Raw genomic sequence first — 17,214 nt, forward strand, 5'->3', positions numbered from 1 at the left:
AAAAAAATAATCCTCTAATTTACAAATAAAAATTTTAAAAAATAAATAATTAACATTTAGAAATTATATTTTAAATGAATTAAATGAAATCCCACTAGAGTTCTTTCAAAAAAAAAGTAATAAAATCCCACTAGACTATGTTTTTTTATTAATAGTTTTGTTTGTGGCAAAACACATTGTATGACAACATTTGTTCATAAGAGTAATCCTTATTTATTATCTAAAAAACTTCACTTATTGATGAGAGCATTCTATTTTGTCCATAAGTATAAACCTCAATTCATTATACAAGTAAGAGTGTAAGACCTTGTTCTTCATTAATTTTGATGTTCTGAAATTTGTTTTAGTGAGCTGAGATTAATTTTACTGGTTCTCTGTTGTTATTATATATATATATATTTTTTCCTATCGATTTTTACTAAATTGAAATTATTTTTAATAAGCAAAGTGTTTTTTTTTTTTATTTTATTATTTTATTTTATTTTTTTTTAACTAAATGAAATTATTTTTACTGTATCTTTTTAGGGTGAAGAAAACAAGGCCTAACTTCAATTAATTAAAAAAAAAAAAATCTTTTATTGTAATATTAAAAGAATAATTCCACTTGCAACCCTATTGAAACTTTAACAAGTGCTTATAACTATTAAAAGAATAATTCCACTTGCAACCCTTAGGGATACATATAAGCATTAAATTTACACTTGCAATTGTTAAAAGTTAAGAAATCATAAAAATATAAACACTAATTACACTAATTTACAAGTGTTTTTGTTATGAATTCCTAATTTTATACTACCTCTGTTAAATGTTTTCTGCAACTTTTACTATTTTTTCCGCTAAACATTATGTGCAATAAAAAAATTTCTTTCCACTTTTAGTAAAAAAAAACTAGTCAAATGTCAATTTTACCCTCATTTAAAAAATTATAACACAATTTACTAACCATAACCAAATTTAATTAATCACTAATCTCTCACCCAATTTTTACCCCAACCAACCCAATCTAATTTATCTACTCTTCATCTTCAACTCAAGAAATCCAAAACCACCTCCATCTTCATCTTCATCCCCCCCCCCCCCCCCCGTATTTTCTCTCTCCTCATTCCATATCATTATCTCTCATCATCTTTTTAGATCTTCTTTCTCTCTCTTCAACTTTCAAGAAATTGAATTCTTGATGGGTTTGTTGAATTGGTGGTGATGATTTCGTAGTGGGTTTCCGTCGGATCTATGGGGGCTTTCGTGAGAATGGTGGTGGTGGTTTCGTGGGGGTTTCGTTGGGCTGATGGTGGTTTTGTGGGGGTTTCGTGAGAATGGCGGTGGTGGTGGTTTGATGGTTTTCGTCGAATCTATGGGCTGGTGGTGGTTTCGTGGGGCTGGTGGTGGTTTCGTGGGGGTTTCGGGAGAATGGTGGTGGTGGTTTCCATCAGATCTAAAATGGTGGGGGTTTTGTGGTGGTATCGTGGGGGTGGTAGTGGTGGTGGTGAAGCCGACGATGGTGTTGGTGAAGGCGGTGCCGCGGTGGTGTTGGCTGGTCTTAGCCTCTTAGGGATAGTAGTGGGTGGTTAATTAATTATCCAAATATTCTCTCTCCACCTTAATTACATACCCTTAGAATACATCAATCACCATTATCAAATTTTGGTTCGTGAACCGCCAACGCTCCCAAAGTTGCAGAAAACATTTAACGGAGGTAGTACAATTTCCAAGAGTGTATTTAATGCTTATATAGTTATATATAGCCCTTAGGGCTATACATAAATCATTACTCATATTCTTATGCATAAAGCATGAACATTCGTCGAAGTAGTATATATAAGAAGTGCATTGGTCAAACTGAAACACTTTAAAAAACGAAGGTTCTCATCTTATATTATTGGACATTATTATATGGTCTTGTTAGACTGTATTGAAACTTATAGACCCTTGTCTTATAACATCTGAAAATATCACTTTTAACTTATCAAACTTGAGAGATGAAAATAAGGTGAGGAGAACAAAACCTAGTCTCTTAAATCTTGAATAAAAGCTACTTCATAATTTCATATATTGATCTCGGGATTTTAAGATTACAACACAACTTGAAAATTTCATCTAGAAAAAATGGCAGTAAGGCATACAAAAAAGATTTCTAAGAGAGCCTCTGATGTAACTTAATCAAGGCGGTAAACCTTGGCAGTTGGCTCAAAAACCTAACCTGAAGCTAATAACAAAACTACATGAAATACACAGGAGTTCAAAGAAATGGAGAGCTCTTCTGTTCTGCCTCCCTCACATATCATTTTCAAGAATATCCCTCATCATCTGTATAGGAATGAGGCCTTCTGTTCTAATCGCGTCTTTATTTGGGTCTGGGCTGATGAAATACAATGTCGGAAGACCCCGTACCTGCAATGGATTTACCAGACCTTTACAGAGTGAACTTATATGCTATAGAACCACAGATTGAAGTGCAAAAGCACATGCTTCATGAAACAATTGCATGATCTCTCAAAATGTATATCTATAAAGACTACACTTGATTTTTGATTATTTACTTGTTTTCAGACAACTAATAACAGTATCATAAGTTCACAACGTGAGTTATACCATGGTGCTCTTAACAGTCTAAACTCTTAACAAGCTCATTGGATGACAGGGTTCAAAGAAAAGCAAAGGGGAGGAGAATGATGGATCAATATTCCTTTCTTTGACTACAAATGGGTTGAAGGCAGGGGAGGATCTTCATTGAGGTTCATAGGGACCCGGCCCCTGGTAATTTTTTTTTTTTTTACCCTATTAGCTATTAAGAATGTATTTCCTTACATATAAATAAAAATGTTGTGTCACAATGGTTAGGTATAAGTTTTATTTTACTAGAAGATGAGGGTTTGAATCTAATTAAGAGCCTGATTTCCTTTTCTTTCTAATAAAAAAGCTAAATCCCTCTAAAGTTGGAAAGTTCTAGACTTTTGGAACGGAAAACATAAATTATGGCTGCATTACTAATTGGTAATATGCTAATATCCAAAGTTCAAAGAATTAAATTTTCTTAAGGCTCATGATTCAAGTGCTGAGATCAGTTATATGAGGCAATGAGCTTCTATTTTGATGAACAGATTCATCAGAAGTAATGGAGTTCTTACTACTGTAACCAGGGATGAACTTGTGTGGGGTGGATTGAGTATCCTTATACTCAGGTTTTTGACATGGTTAGCTATGCTCCAGAGCCTGCAGTCCAGATAGAAATTAGCAAAACTGAAACTTGAGAATAGGTGATAGTACTGACTGCATGATTCTTTGATCTGTGGCGCAGCAGTTGAATCTCATCAAAAGCTTTCCTATAATCATACAAGTAAAGCACAGAACGTCTGGAGGATATCAAGGATTCGATTAGAATAAGAGGCAAGCAAACAGTTTTGCCTGCCTTGATAAACCAACCAGATCAGTAGAATAAGCAGGGCCTCAAAATTTCAGAAGGGGGTGTATCATGCACCTTGGTGCTATGGAAACTGTAGTCTACTTAGTGTGGAGAGACATTTTCTCGAAAATTGAAGGATAAGGACTGTAAAGGATACTCTGAAGGATAGGAGTTGATTTAAGTCTTTGTAAATGTAATAGAACTTCTTCTTCTTTTTTAAAGTGGCTTTACACCTTAGTGTTCTTTCCTTCCTATGTAAGGTCGTAAGGGGTCTAATCTAGTTAATTGGTCAAACTTGGAAAGACTAAGGCTTTGTCCTCCTCAGCTTAAATTTGCTGAACTCCATTTCTTTATTGAAACTTGTTTGAATAAGTTGGAAAATAAAATTACAATTATTAAAACTAAATTAATAAAGGTAAAGAATCAATGCAGAAGTTTCAATCAGAATCATCGTGATTTGCGCAGCTTAGGGTGCAATATATGACAGATAACAAGGCATCATGCGCAGCTTAGGATGCAATATATGATAGATAACTAGGCGCAGCTTAGGATGCAATATATGACAGATAACTAGGCATCATGTGATTTTTCTAGCATTAGTTTGTTCAGCTACTCTTATGGAGCTGTGGAAGTCTCAGTTAGTTTTAATAATATACTATGGGGGTAGCCATACATTCACCTCTTTTCAGCTGTTGCTCCAACTATCCGATTAATACAGCTCTATTCATACCAAACATGTATCGAACAGACTGACACCTTGATTAGAAATGGATACTTGACGACTATAATCCTTGCAAACTGAAGGAGACCCAGAGAAGCTTGATAGATTCATGTCAGATACAAGTAACCAGTTCAACAATTTCTATGAGTTTGAGCAACATAGAATTTTAGTAATTGTTCATAACAATGCATATAATTCAGTCACACTACTGTTATGAACACGAAAAATAAATTTTCAGGTAAAATGCATATGCACAATGACATAAACATTTACTTTGAGCTTCAATATCAAATTCATTCAACACAGCCATAATCTACGGTGTAATGGATAAGCTTGTATTAAAGACTAAAAAGCACCAATGTAATGACATAATCTAAACAATTACCTGCATGTCGCGAGCAAATTCATACTCGTCATCAGTGTCGACCTTTACAATCATTGCTTTACCTTCATACTCAACAGCTAGCTGAAAACAAAGAAACACCAAACTTACATATAAATTATAATAATTAACCATACATAAGTGTGAACTAATGACAAGTATTTCCACAATCAACCTTTTTCTCCCTAGTGAAAAACATAGAAGGTGCATTGTTTTACTGACAAGTTGAACAACATATTCAGCAAGAAAAAGGTGATACACCAAATTTATTTCTCACAGGGCTAATTGATTAATCTTGAAATCATCAGAAACAAGCAAAAATAGCACAACATATGATGAGTCTTAAGCAATCCATTAGAAAATCAATTAAGTTACTCAAATTAAAACCATCATATATGATCACAAACTAGTGTAGTGTTACCTAATTTGCTAATCACCCCTCCAACTACGATATAAAACATACAAATTGGTATAGTGTAACACGTTTAGACAAATTAGGTAGCGAATTACATTCACGTAACACTATAGGACTAGTATAACAAAATTAGGTAGCGAATTGCATTCATGTAACACTTCAGGACTAGTGTAACATAATTAGGTAGCGAATTGCGTACACGTACCACAAAACCATGAAAACATGTAAACTAAAAACACACAAAAACAATATCAATAAACAGAATCTCACCATTTCAAGCTCTTGAGCCATCAAAATACAAGGGCCACACCATGTTGCATAAAAATCAATAATTAGGGGCACATCTCTTTCCCCTCTAACAAGCTCTTGAATCTCTTGAGCTGAAAACTTTTTCTGCAATTCAATCCCAAAAAAGATTTCAAATTGAACAAAACACAAACATAATCAAACATTTAATGCAAATGGGTATTTCTCAAATGGATGAAAATTACATAAAAATCAATAAAATTGAAGAATTAATTCATTTTTTAAAAAGGGGTTTTTGAAAAAATGAAATTACCACAAGATAATCTTCTCGAACATGTTTGCCAAAAGGGGGTTTACAGAGCAATTTTCGAGGGGGTAATAATGTAGGAGTTGAAAGAGAAGAGGGTAAATTAAGGGAGTTTGGGAAGTTTAAGGTTGTTGTTGTTGGTTTTAAGGAGGAATTAAGGTGAAATGGTGGAGAAAAGAGGAACAAATTTGAGGCAGCTGAGCTGATGCTACGAGGTACTGTCGGAATTTGCATAGCAATTGTCTTTGCAAGTTTAGAACTGATACTAACTGAGAAGGAGGGAGTGGATAGCGTTTTGTAAGTGTTGGTCTTGCAAAAGAAGAGTTTAAATTCTACCCTTTTTTTTAAAAAAAGTACAGAAGACTTTGTTCTATTGCCACTCCGTTTTTAAGGGTTTAGGGAGTTCTTAAACGGGTTTTTAAGTGTTTAGGATGTTTAAGGATTTTAATGAGGCGATGCGTTTGTGAACCAATTGTGAGCAGATTTAATCAATTTTGTTCATAAGCAAACAAGCTTGATAAAAAAATTTCAAGTCAGCCTAACTCGAACTTAGTACTTGACTCACTTAGCCTCGCGGGCAGCTCATTCATGTTCATTTATAAGCTCGTCCAAGCTTGAATTTTGAAGATAAAATTTATTACTATTACATTTTAAGATATGAATTATGTTTGTAAGAAGTTTATATACTCGTAGTAACTCGACTCAAGCTTGACCCGGATCAAACAAACTACAAAAGCTAAGCTAAAAACACAAATTTTCTTATATGAGCCAAGCTCGAACAAGCAAAAATTAAGTTTGATTGAGCTTGTTCAAGCTTGGCTCAAACTCATGTATTTCTTATTAAGCCTACCTTAAACAAGCTAATTAATACTCGGCTCGATTTTGCACAATTACATTGTGTTATTAGGGTATGGAGGTTGAAGTTTGTTGGAGAATTTGTATAAAATGCTAAAGAGGAGAGGATGGGAGGGTTAAAGACTTAAAGGGAAAGATATAGATTTTTTAAAAAAAAAACAAATGAATATAACTAATGCATCTAACTTGGTGCATTTTAAAGTATAACAAAGGAATATAACAATTGCATGTACCCTTTCATCAAACTTTGAATATGTTAAACACAACTTAAAAGTTACAAGTGGAAATTCCAAATATTTAATAACATCAAATGAGTCAATTTTGATATTCTCACTTGATACCGACCACTTCAGCCGCATATAAAAAAATTAATGCTTATTCGGCCTAATGACATTCACGTCAATATTATTATTATGCAGTTTTTCATTGTCCTTCATTTATTTATAACATATTTTATCTGTGGGGGTGGGGTTAGGAATCCTAAGATGTGCGGAAGATAAAATTAAATTAAAATAAAATTCGAAAAGTCATTGGTGAGTATTTGCGAACCTTATTCAACAAGGTTATCTATTATTCTCCTAAATTTGCTAAGGATTCAACAATGGTAAGTTTCCCTTACTTTCCCAACCCACTAAAAATCCCCCGAGCAAATTACTAAAAGAGGTTGTACCATGTGCATGATACAATCAGTTTTACCATGAATGATCCGCCACTTCCCCAATCCAATATACTTACACATTACCAATAAGGTATTTAACTTCTTCCAATCCTTAAAGAAGAATCAACACTTTTCCCAGTAGTTGAGGCAAAAAGCCTAGCAATTTCTAGCTGGGTATTTGCAATAATCTCTGTTCTTTTAAGATCCATTTCCCCTCTCTTAGCTTCTGCTTCCACTCTCATTCTTTCTAACTCCCTCATGGTGTCCATCCTCACTTGCTCAGATCGCACCACGGCTTCTCCCAGCCACCGGATGCTCTCTGATACATCTTCCCAACTACTATTTTCTTCTCTCCTACGCTTCTTCCTCTTCATCTTCATCGACTTCTTCAACTTCGGTCCATTTTTGTCATCACTATAAAGAGCAGGAGTGCTGCTGTCAGTTTCTATGTGATCATCATCATTATGGTTTTTGTCTGAGATTTGGTCAGAAACTTTTGCTGCTACTTCGTCACAATCCTGTTACACAAGATATAAATAATTAGAAATAACAGATAATCTAATATAGCTTTCAGCATTGATGCCCTTTCTAGTCATTAACAAATATTGTTCAAATCTTACAGAATAATCCATCCCATCTAATATATGAAAATCTTTAATTCTCCAACTTTCAGCTAGCATAAGCTCCAAACATCTACTGATATCCAACTTATCTTGCTTGCAGACAGAATTCCGACACCTTTCCAATGTAAAATACGAAAAACTGCCTGCATGAGCCTGCTGTTGCTGTTAAAGTTCAATGCAGAAACTTTCACAATTTGCAGTTTATACCCTGCTTCTGTAATGTTGTGGGATAACGAATTTAATAATATTCTGTCAAGTTTTAGTCTTGTCTAACGAAGGCAACTTATCCTTCGCTCTCAGTAATTACAAGGGATGAGCCCTCCAAACCAACTTCGTCATAGGTGGAAGCCTCAACTGTCAACAGGTAGATTTTAACAAAACTAACTACATTGCCTAGTAAAGTTGTACTAGCAGAAGCTACCCATTATACTACAAGTCAATTAATTTTGGCCAAAAGTTGATCTAGGATTGTATCTAAAATGAAATTAGATAACGTACTCTTCCTTTGTGTGGCTAATTTATTGTGGCTTCGGGTTTTGACTTCAACTGTTCCAAACATACATGATTATAAAAAACGACGCAAAAAGGAGTCTGAATACAGTCTAGTTAAACAATACTCTATATTATCTATTGCATATAGAGGAAAACTAGTTCACAAAAAAATTTATACAGATTAGAAAAATACTATCATTTTCATCATTTACTTTCCTGGGCTCAATCTATGACTCATGGCGGGTGAGAAGTCTTTATCAGAAGAGGGAAATAGCAGGCATTTTCAATACTCCAATGTGACAAGAAGCAGACAGAAAACAAAAAATGACAAAAAAACATGCATATAAACAAAAAGAGACGAGTTAGCTCAATTAATTGAGTTGGTCATAATTCAGTGTCTTAATTCTACTAACCTTAGCCATGGGCTCCGCACCATTGGACTCCTGAGAGTTTTGTGCAATCTCTACGGGTGGAGGTGCTTGTTGAGGTGGCACAGGGAGTGGCAGTGGTAGTGGAGGCAACTGTAGTGCAACAGGACTTGACTCCAATACCAAACCCGGATTACTCGCCACAGCAATGGCCTTCATAGGTGATGAATGAGCTGATGATAGTCCAGTACTTCCCCCAGTCCCGCGCAGCAGGTTATCAAGTCTCGAAAAAAGTGGCCATGATGAAGAGTCAGCAGTGGCAGACTCTGATCTATACCTCTTTTTCATGGACTCAATCTTATTCTTGCATTGAGTTTGTGTCTTAGGTGACTTTGTGTTATTGGCACGAGAAGACACATGCTTGGCTACATCCTCCCAATCTTGCCCTTTAAGCTTAGCCCTGTTCCTAAGAATCCACTTTGATTCATAGGCTTCAAGCAAGCTAGAAACTGCCCCTTCGCTCCACTCGTCTCTCTTCAAACGATCACCACCACTACTGCCACCAACCAGCAGTGGTTTCCGGGGAGACTGTTCGAGTTTAGTGGGTGAGGGGTTTTGATCATCTTGATTGGTTTCCTTCTCCATAAGCTCATTCCCCCTCCCACTCTCCCCACTATCTATTGTTAAGGGTAGATTTGAATCACAATTACTATGTGGGGCTATCTACTCTTTTGGCTGCTAAAGATGCCCATATAGAACCATAAGAAAAGTTTATATGACTTATGCTAACACTTAGAGGTTAGAAAGGTACTAGTTTTTAGTGGGCTAAATGCCAAAATTAAAATTCATGAAGTAAAGATAGAGAACCACTAGCATTATTAGTATAAAAACATAATGGCTAGTACATAGTATGCTACTATAGGATATTGCAATGGTACTAGTGGACAACACACAATAAACTTTAAGAGGGGTGGGGGGTGGATGAATGTTAAGCATCTCCCTGAGACTCTGAGAGAGGGCAAATAAAGAAATTCCCGATTACAATCATACACTCTTTTTAAAAAGTTTAAAAGTGGACCGCGGTGTTATAAGGTGGTGGTGTTATACATGTACCACCATGAATAAAAGGAAATACGTTTTTTTTTTTTCCTCGGACGCAAAAATACAATAATGTCCTTAGCTAGGATGGACAAAATTGGTGCATCCCAGGGAGATACTTATCATGCATTTGAAAGGAAATAGGGTACAAATTCACCATTAGCATTTGAGAAAAAATAAAAAAGAAAAGAGAGAAAGGAAAGGGTAGTGGGCTAAGCAACTAAAACAAAGGATGCTATACTTTGTCAAATGTGCTAATCATGGAAATGTAACTTTAACTTTGTGGATTTTGGAGTAGGTATCTTTATTTCTTTTCCAAATTTCGGTTGGGAGTTTTTTAAAATAGTATTAAGAGGGGGGTGGTGATTTAATTTAGGGAATGCCACATACACTTTGGCAGTTAGCGTTGATATGAAGCCAATAAGAATGCCATGAACGGTAGTGGTCAATTCACGTGGTACTGTCACCCACTTAAATTCCTCTAAATTAATCCATATTTTTTCATTCACCAGTCACCACCACTCAATACTTTTTTTTTCGACATCGGTTTAATCATACATTAATTAATCATACAAGAATTAATCACGGATAGTTCAAAAAAATACAACAATAAAACACAAACATAAGCTTCGAGAAATCAAGTCATTCAAAACACATCAGCTTAATCATACATTAATCACAAATTAAAGAGTTCAAAAAAATACAACAACAAATGACAACATAAGATTTGAGAAATCAAGTCATTCAAAACACTTACATATTCAACACCAACATACTTTTACCATTGAGAAAAAAAAAAAAAAAAAAAAAAAAGATTCTTCAACATTAGCAATGTAATTTAGCTACTACATTTATTGAGTTATCCTCACTTTGGTAAACTAACCATAAAAGGGGGGAAGGGGTGTTTAGGCATATGCATGTTAGTATAATTAATACACACATTATTACAGAAATGGGTCACTATGGTACTTTGGGTTCTCACATGAAAGTATCAAAGTCACCATTGCTACAAATATGTTTTCTTACTGTGCAAAAGAATCTTGGTACTTGGTAGAGTTCCATTCTAGGCATCCCTTGGTGCTATGGTGCGGTCTCCTCCTTTGATATGATTATGAAGTGTCCAAAGTCGTTTTCGTTATTTTGGTCGAATTTCGGAGTATCAAGTTGTTGAGGTGTTAAAAACTATAATCGGAGTCTGAATATATATTAAGTTGATTGTCGAGATTAGTCAGGCAACTAATTAGGGACAGACAATTTTATGTTACCTTTCCTTTTTAATACTTTAACCAAAAGCTAACTCTAGTTTAGTTCATTAAACAAAAATCATATGAATGGAGGTACTACTTAAAGTTATCAGTCACAACAGTTTAAGAATCATGCAAGAACTGATGATGTCTTCTCAGTCATATTTCCTCCTTTTGGAAAAAAAAAGCTAGATGTCTAGATCAGAAGCAGAACAGAGGGCCCACAGAAGGCAAATCATTTTTTTTACTAAGTGTTTGATGAGTGATTCCCAATTGGTTTTTCTAGGCTCTAGCCAAGTAGCTAACTATTTGTGCCAAGGTACAACAATGGTTATTTTTTGCAAAAAGTATCACAGTACATGACCATTTCATGAGTTATTTTCTTTCACCCTTATCACACTATGACTAAGGGAATCTTAAAAAAAAATGTATCACCATTGATACAAAGATAATGTCTCTTATTACTTAGCTTGGTATAGAATTGACCCCTAAAACAGCATGGTCACTCTGAGACTAGTTGTTACATGGTACTTGACTCACTTCTAGGTCTATTCAGAAGGGTCTCTGAGTCAATATAACAAGATAACATTAACATTGATGGTCTGGGTACTTTAACCTTGTGTCTAGCACTGTAATTATCCTAGAGAAGTCTGTTCATTACGGGACATAGTCAATTAACTTACTATGATAAATCAATAAATATCAGTCACATTGATTTTCAGGTCAGGTCATTTTCAGATTAAATAAATTGGGTACAGTTCGGATGATTGGGTACAAGTTCGTTTTGCCAAGTCGTCCTTCCACAAGTGTTTTAACCTCTAGATATAGCTCTGGGAATCATGCACCAGACACATTTTCAAATAAGCTTTATCCATATGTTATGAATGTGCTTAAGATAAAACTAAAGCAATTCCGACCAAAACATCAAACTTACATAATTGAGTTTCCAAAGCACAAGCGATTATTATGTTGGTAAAACATTTTAACTAGTAAGGGGAGAATTTACCAGTTGTGCTCCTGGACAGATAATGGAGTCACCAGAGATACTTGTTCTATCTGGAAAGGAAAGGGGAAAAAAAAAGTTCTGCATTAAGTCAATTCTGAATTTAAAAGTAATGAACTATAATTAGAAGAGGGTTGTAACCAAGATGTGGACATTTATAAAAGGTTAGGCTTCTCCTGATATTCAAGGGAAATGGACCCGAATTTCGGCCAAAACGAATCAAAACAAGTGACTAAAGGAAGCAGTGGTTTGTGATGGTATACAAACACCAAGATTGAAAAAGTCCCTAGACAACAAGAAATGGTCATCTACATGAAACCGCAAAAGAAAAAAAGGGAGAGTAAAAGAGTTAGGGTATCTTAAAAGATGGTTGAAAGGTAGTTGAAAAAGGGAAAAAGTCAGAAACTCTTTAATTGGTGGAAGGAAAATAGACAGGTAGTGCTCTGTTAGTCTTTAATCCCTCCTAAAAGCAGTGATTATTGACATGTCAACTTTGTAAATTTGATGATTACACCACTTCAATGAAGATAACTAGCCTACACTCCTTATAAAACCCTGATTATTAAAAATTAAACCAAAATACGAGTTTTGCATTAAATGACCTCACTGATACTAATCAAACTACACCTGCTAAATGCAACATGTATTGCTAGTTTTGCTAAGTTGATCATAATAATTGAACTAGTTAATAAAATGGGATAGATAACAATGAAATTACAAGGATATATTATATATAATGCAGATGGAATGACCGAATACCCAGATAGAATTTTCTTTTGATTACAGAGATAGGAGACTTTAGACTAGAGTGCTTCAAGTGCATATGCAGATTATCTAGGATTCAAGGAGTGCTAAACCGCTAATGCAAATGACTTATTTAAGTATAGTAAAATTACCAGTTATCATAATATTTTAGAATTAAGACAAACTAGGTGCTTATGTAGTTTGATAAACCGTGTTTTTTTGTTGCTGTTAACCAAAAGAATGTCAGAGAGGTAAAGAAAAAGAAACCCCATGAGAATTCTGCTCCAGAGTCCAGAAACAGAATTTGAGCAATGTTGCATACCTGAAACAGGCTGCAACAAAGGATGATGGCAGTATCTGATGCAGCAAATTTGGTGCAATCTACACTGAATTCAAGCAATATTTCTTGGTTCCAACAGCCCCTTAACTGCAAACATTTACAAAACACTACTACACTCAAAAACTCTGAAAGTCAACAATTCCCAAAAAAGGGAGAGTATAACAATTAACAAGTACAGTGATTTTAATATTATACAATCAGTAAGAGCACGAGATAAGAGCTATCAGTATCAAAGTTTTACTGCACCAGGAGTAGAACTGGATTGACAGGCGTAAGCAGTCTAACCACTACCTAGAGCCTAGTCTAATATGTAACAGTAAAACCTGAAAAACAAAGCACACGGGGGCCAATCACCTATGAGTACCATGTAACCATATAGGCAGGCATTGACCTGTAGCTTGACGGCCAACTGATCATGACTACTATCAGGAATAAGTCCATTGCAATAAATTCACCAGGACATAAACCTTATCCGAGTTTATTCTTATCTGACATTATGACTCTGATACAAAAAAGTCAAATGTAAGAATAATACGAAGTATCAGTTACAGTAATTACATTAATGAGACTTAAACGGAAAATGCAGCTTTATTTGATGATTTACTCTGCCGATACAACTAGCATATGCAAGGTATGTTCACAAGTTCTCCTCAGAGCTGAACCAGATCATTTTTGGGGCTGGACATGAGCAAAACACGAATAACCAGGGCATGTCACATAAAAATCGCACAAAATTCTCTAAAACGATTTACATATTAAGAATGGAACATAAAGGTCATCCAACCCCAAGTTCCCAACTTTCAAGTTTCTAAACAGCATTTGCAAACTTTGGGTTTGATCCTTTAAATTTAACAGGAAAAACATCTGCTATAATTCTTTCAAGATCAAATAATTTATGTAAAATTCGATTTTCTGATAAAATTGGCAGGTTAATAAAATTATTTTTATAAAATAATGAGAGACACATACGAGTATATGACACACATTAGATACTCAACAATGTTGATGCAGGCATTCTCTTATAGTTACAAGGCGCACAACAATTGTGATCTAAGCTGTTATAAGTTATGAGTTGTCAGAAGGGATAAAATGCACCTATCTTCATCTTCTCAGAAGTGTTTATCAACCAAATGCATCCATGTTTAATATTAGTATGTCAACAAAGAAGTTGGCATCCAGATTCCAGACTCCTAGACACTTGAATTCAGGTCAATCTCCTCTCGCCCCCAAAATCAACAAGCCCAACACCTACTTATGTATTGGTGTTGGATAAGACCATAAGCTTGTGCAATGGAGAGTAGTTCTATGTCTGACAATCATCTACGAAAGTATGATCTCTTCCCAAACCTTAAGCACAAAGCTGAGTGTAACCATGCTTCCTTCCTAACAACTGAAAGAGGAAAGGGGAGATGATATAGCTCTCAAAATCTCAAATAATTGTACAATTACGAAAAGAAGCCATATATTGCCCAATGGACTACATCATCAACCCCAAAAGAAGCCTTGCAGATCCCAAATAGCTCCATAGTTAGATTCATAGCTCATATAGGAATATGATAAAACAGATGATTGATGAAGTGGCAAGTGCCAAATACTCCATAACTAATCAAACAAGATACTATGAACGAAACCAAGTTCTGATTTTGACTCACACCATGATCAAGCCTGAAATGAGAGTATGACACAGAATAATTTCAAATTTAGACCTGCCTTCAGTATAAAAAAAGAGAAGGGAAAAAAAAAACAGAAAAAATAGTCAAGCTACAATTGTGAATTGTGTTGTAATAAGTCTGGCTAAGGTGGAGCTTTGCTGTTGTTCATGCATGTTGTGATAATACCATCATTGCATATCAATGACCATCCAGTATGCATTAATCCTGAGCCATATGCGGCTTCACAGCCTGGTTGTTAGGTATTTGAGACAGCAGTGGCATTCCATTACCAGACAGTGTAATATGAAAGTTAGCAAAGCAGTTTTGTTTTGACCATACAGGCATGTGAGCAAATACTATTGCTACATTTAACTAGAGTTCTCTACGTGCAGATAAATCTCTGTACAGAGGCAAATAAGTTAAAATGCAATCTTCTTGTAAGTAAATCGAGTTGTATCAACCAGATAGAAGTAAGTTTGTGTACCTCTGGACCTTCTTCCTACCACAGCGGGATTCTTCAGGTGGTTGTTGTACATTGAATTTAACAATTCCCCATAATAAGCTTCATTGTTCATGAAGATAAGCTCCGGCAAAATTTCAAAGCAGATAAGACAATTTCTACACACAAAGTCAAACTGGAACACAGCAGCAAAAGAAAAGATCAAACAAGCAAAATTTTATTAGCTATACAAGAGTTCTTCAGTAATACAAAATGAATTTTGGCTCATAGAAGAACCTACAGCAACCACAAAATCCGTTAATCATATATAAACGTAAGCATGTAAGAAGAATGTTATAGCTCGCACCATCGCTTATATAGCTCAATGCAGCAAGTCATTCTCAGAAAAGAAACTGCTACATGTTTTTCCAACAGATAAAAAAATTAAAACAAATATATGAGAAAAGAACAAGAATCGGGCATTGAATTTGCATTAGTGACAAGTTTAACATGATACATTGAATAAATGAATTTACAATGAGGCAAATCTTTTATACACTCTAATCTCATAATCTTGAGCAAAACAAGAACACATTCATCACATACTCTATCAGTCAATCATCCTTGGAAAGTCTATTTTTTTTCCTAACTATGACACACTATAAATCACCAAACATTATGTTAACACAATCAATACGAAAACGAATTCGAAGTATCTACCAAAGGACCAGAATACAAATCCGAACCGGAATCATTGGCATCCTTGTGACTCATACTCATACCATCCTCAAGAATCTTCAACAAAGCTTGAGCTCTTTTCTTCCCTTTATCACTCCCACTATCAACCACTTCCCCTAACCCATCAAAAACCAACCCTAAACCCACCTCCCTAATCTCCTCCCCAACCTCCTCCCCACCAATCTTCACCAAATTCAACAACCCAGAAACCGCATTCTCTTTAATCCTCGAACTCGAACCCGTCTCAGGATTCAACAAATCAACCAAAACCCGAACACCAGCCGCCTTTCGAAAGGCCTCAACACTCTCCACACACCCAGCAACCTGCGCAATCACAGCAGTTGCATCCTCAATCACCCCAATCCTCCCATCTCTCACCACAACCCCAAAAATTGATTCAATTGCCCCAAATTCCACCATTAAAGGCCGATTCAAAGGACACAAAGACAACCCAAAAAGCGCTTTCAACCCATCTTTGATTGACCGAGACGGCGATTCCCGAAACCCTACAATATCAATCAAAGAATACACAACATCCCTTTTACCCCCAATTACAGAACGATAATTCTCCTCAACGGAAAGGCTGTAAATCGCGGCGGCGGCGGATTGCACGGCGGCAGGAGGGTGCGTGCGGTGATTAGAGAGAACATAGGAGAGAGAATCGAGAACCCCACGAGTTGACATGATGGAATTTTTACAGGAAATTGAGATATTCAGCAAAGTTGCAGCAGCGTTTTCTTGCTCTAATGGTGTAGGAGAGTAAAGGGTTTCAGCTAGAAGAGAGATTGCTGCACCTTCGTCTTCTTCGGCGATGATGGGTCGGATTTCTGGGTCGTTTTTGGTGAGTAATCGGAGCTCACAAAGTGCTGCGATTCGAGTTTGATCTGATACTGAACTTAGCTTTGAAATTAAGGATTTTGTTGTTCTTCGTTTTACTTCTAATTCCATTTTTGTTGTCGTCTTCTTTTTTTTTTGAAGAAATTTTTGTTGTCGTCTTCTTCTTCAATGGAGGTATTTGAGTTGCTTTAAAGGAGTTTAGTTTTGGAAAATTTGTTGGGTAGATTGATTATAATTAATAGAGTTTGACTGTTATATGTTTTAAAATTAGTGAGGAAGATCATGTAGTCGTGGGGTGGGAAGAGGTTGGTTGGATTTTTAAAAAATTGTGAGCTTAACTCGCGTAAAACGCAAATGAAACATTAATTTAGGGACGGAAGGAGTATAGATACTTGGTAACGTAGTGAGAAAACGTAAGGGATAATGGAATCTAGAGGGTTAGGAAAAAGCCGGGAGAGTTGCACTTCGCTATTTTTGTTAAAACTCTAGAGAAAGTAGTATATCTTCTCACTTGAGTATTGATATTGAGTATTCAATTGGTAGTTATTTGTACTGATGGTAGAATTGATCGTGTGCGTTCAAGCAATGATGTTAGGGAAAATAAGGACATGTTCACATTTATTGAACTGAACTGATTGGAGTTGAACTGAAC

General features: G+C 35.6%; 3 protein-coding genes across 4 annotated transcripts; all 3 read right to left on the reverse strand.

Moving 5' to 3' along the window:
• Window positions 1-2,018: 2,018 nt before the first annotated feature.
• Window positions 2,019-5,801, reverse strand: LOC145555720 (thioredoxin-like protein CITRX, chloroplastic). The gene is made up of 4 exons (XM_081617446.1): window positions 5,478-5,801; window positions 5,189-5,311; window positions 4,507-4,587; window positions 2,019-2,388 (listed from the first exon to the last, which is right to left on the reverse strand). Exons 1-4 carry the CDS (start codon window positions 5,703-5,705, stop codon window positions 2,272-2,274), a joined length of 549 nt encoding a protein of 182 aa, XP_081473572.1. The 5' UTR covers window positions 5,706-5,801; the 3' UTR covers window positions 2,019-2,271.
• Window positions 5,802-6,823: 1,022 nt separating this feature from the next.
• Window positions 6,824-9,876, reverse strand: LOC145555721 (uncharacterized). 2 transcript variants are annotated; one of them, XM_081617447.1, is made up of 3 exons: window positions 8,513-9,876; window positions 7,605-7,760; window positions 6,824-7,502 (listed from the first exon to the last, which is right to left on the reverse strand). In XM_081617447.1, the coding sequence occupies exons 1-3, from the start codon at window positions 9,110-9,112 to the stop codon at window positions 7,080-7,082; spliced, it is 1,179 nt and encodes a 392-aa protein (XP_081473573.1). In that variant the 5' UTR covers window positions 9,113-9,876; the 3' UTR covers window positions 6,824-7,079. The 2 variants fall into 2 exon arrangements, with proteins under 2 accessions (XP_081473573.1, XP_081473574.1); XM_081617448.1 differs by lacking the exon at window positions 7,605-7,760 and having other exon boundaries at window positions 8,513-9,863.
• A 5,571-nt stretch (window positions 9,877-15,447) lies between these two features.
• On the reverse strand, window positions 15,448-16,875 carry LOC145555722 (U-box domain-containing protein 39-like). The gene has a single exon (XM_081617449.1). The coding sequence runs from the start codon at window positions 16,671-16,673 to the stop codon at window positions 15,678-15,680; it is 996 nt and encodes a 331-aa protein (XP_081473575.1). The 5' UTR covers window positions 16,674-16,875; the 3' UTR covers window positions 15,448-15,677.
• Window positions 16,876-17,214: the final 339 nt, after the last annotated feature.

This window comes from Chenopodium album, chromosome 8 (assembly GCF_948465745.1).
Source record: "Chenopodium album chromosome 8, dcCheAlbu1.1, whole genome shotgun sequence".
Lineage (NCBI taxonomy): Eukaryota > Viridiplantae > Streptophyta > Magnoliopsida > Caryophyllales > Amaranthaceae > Chenopodium > Chenopodium album.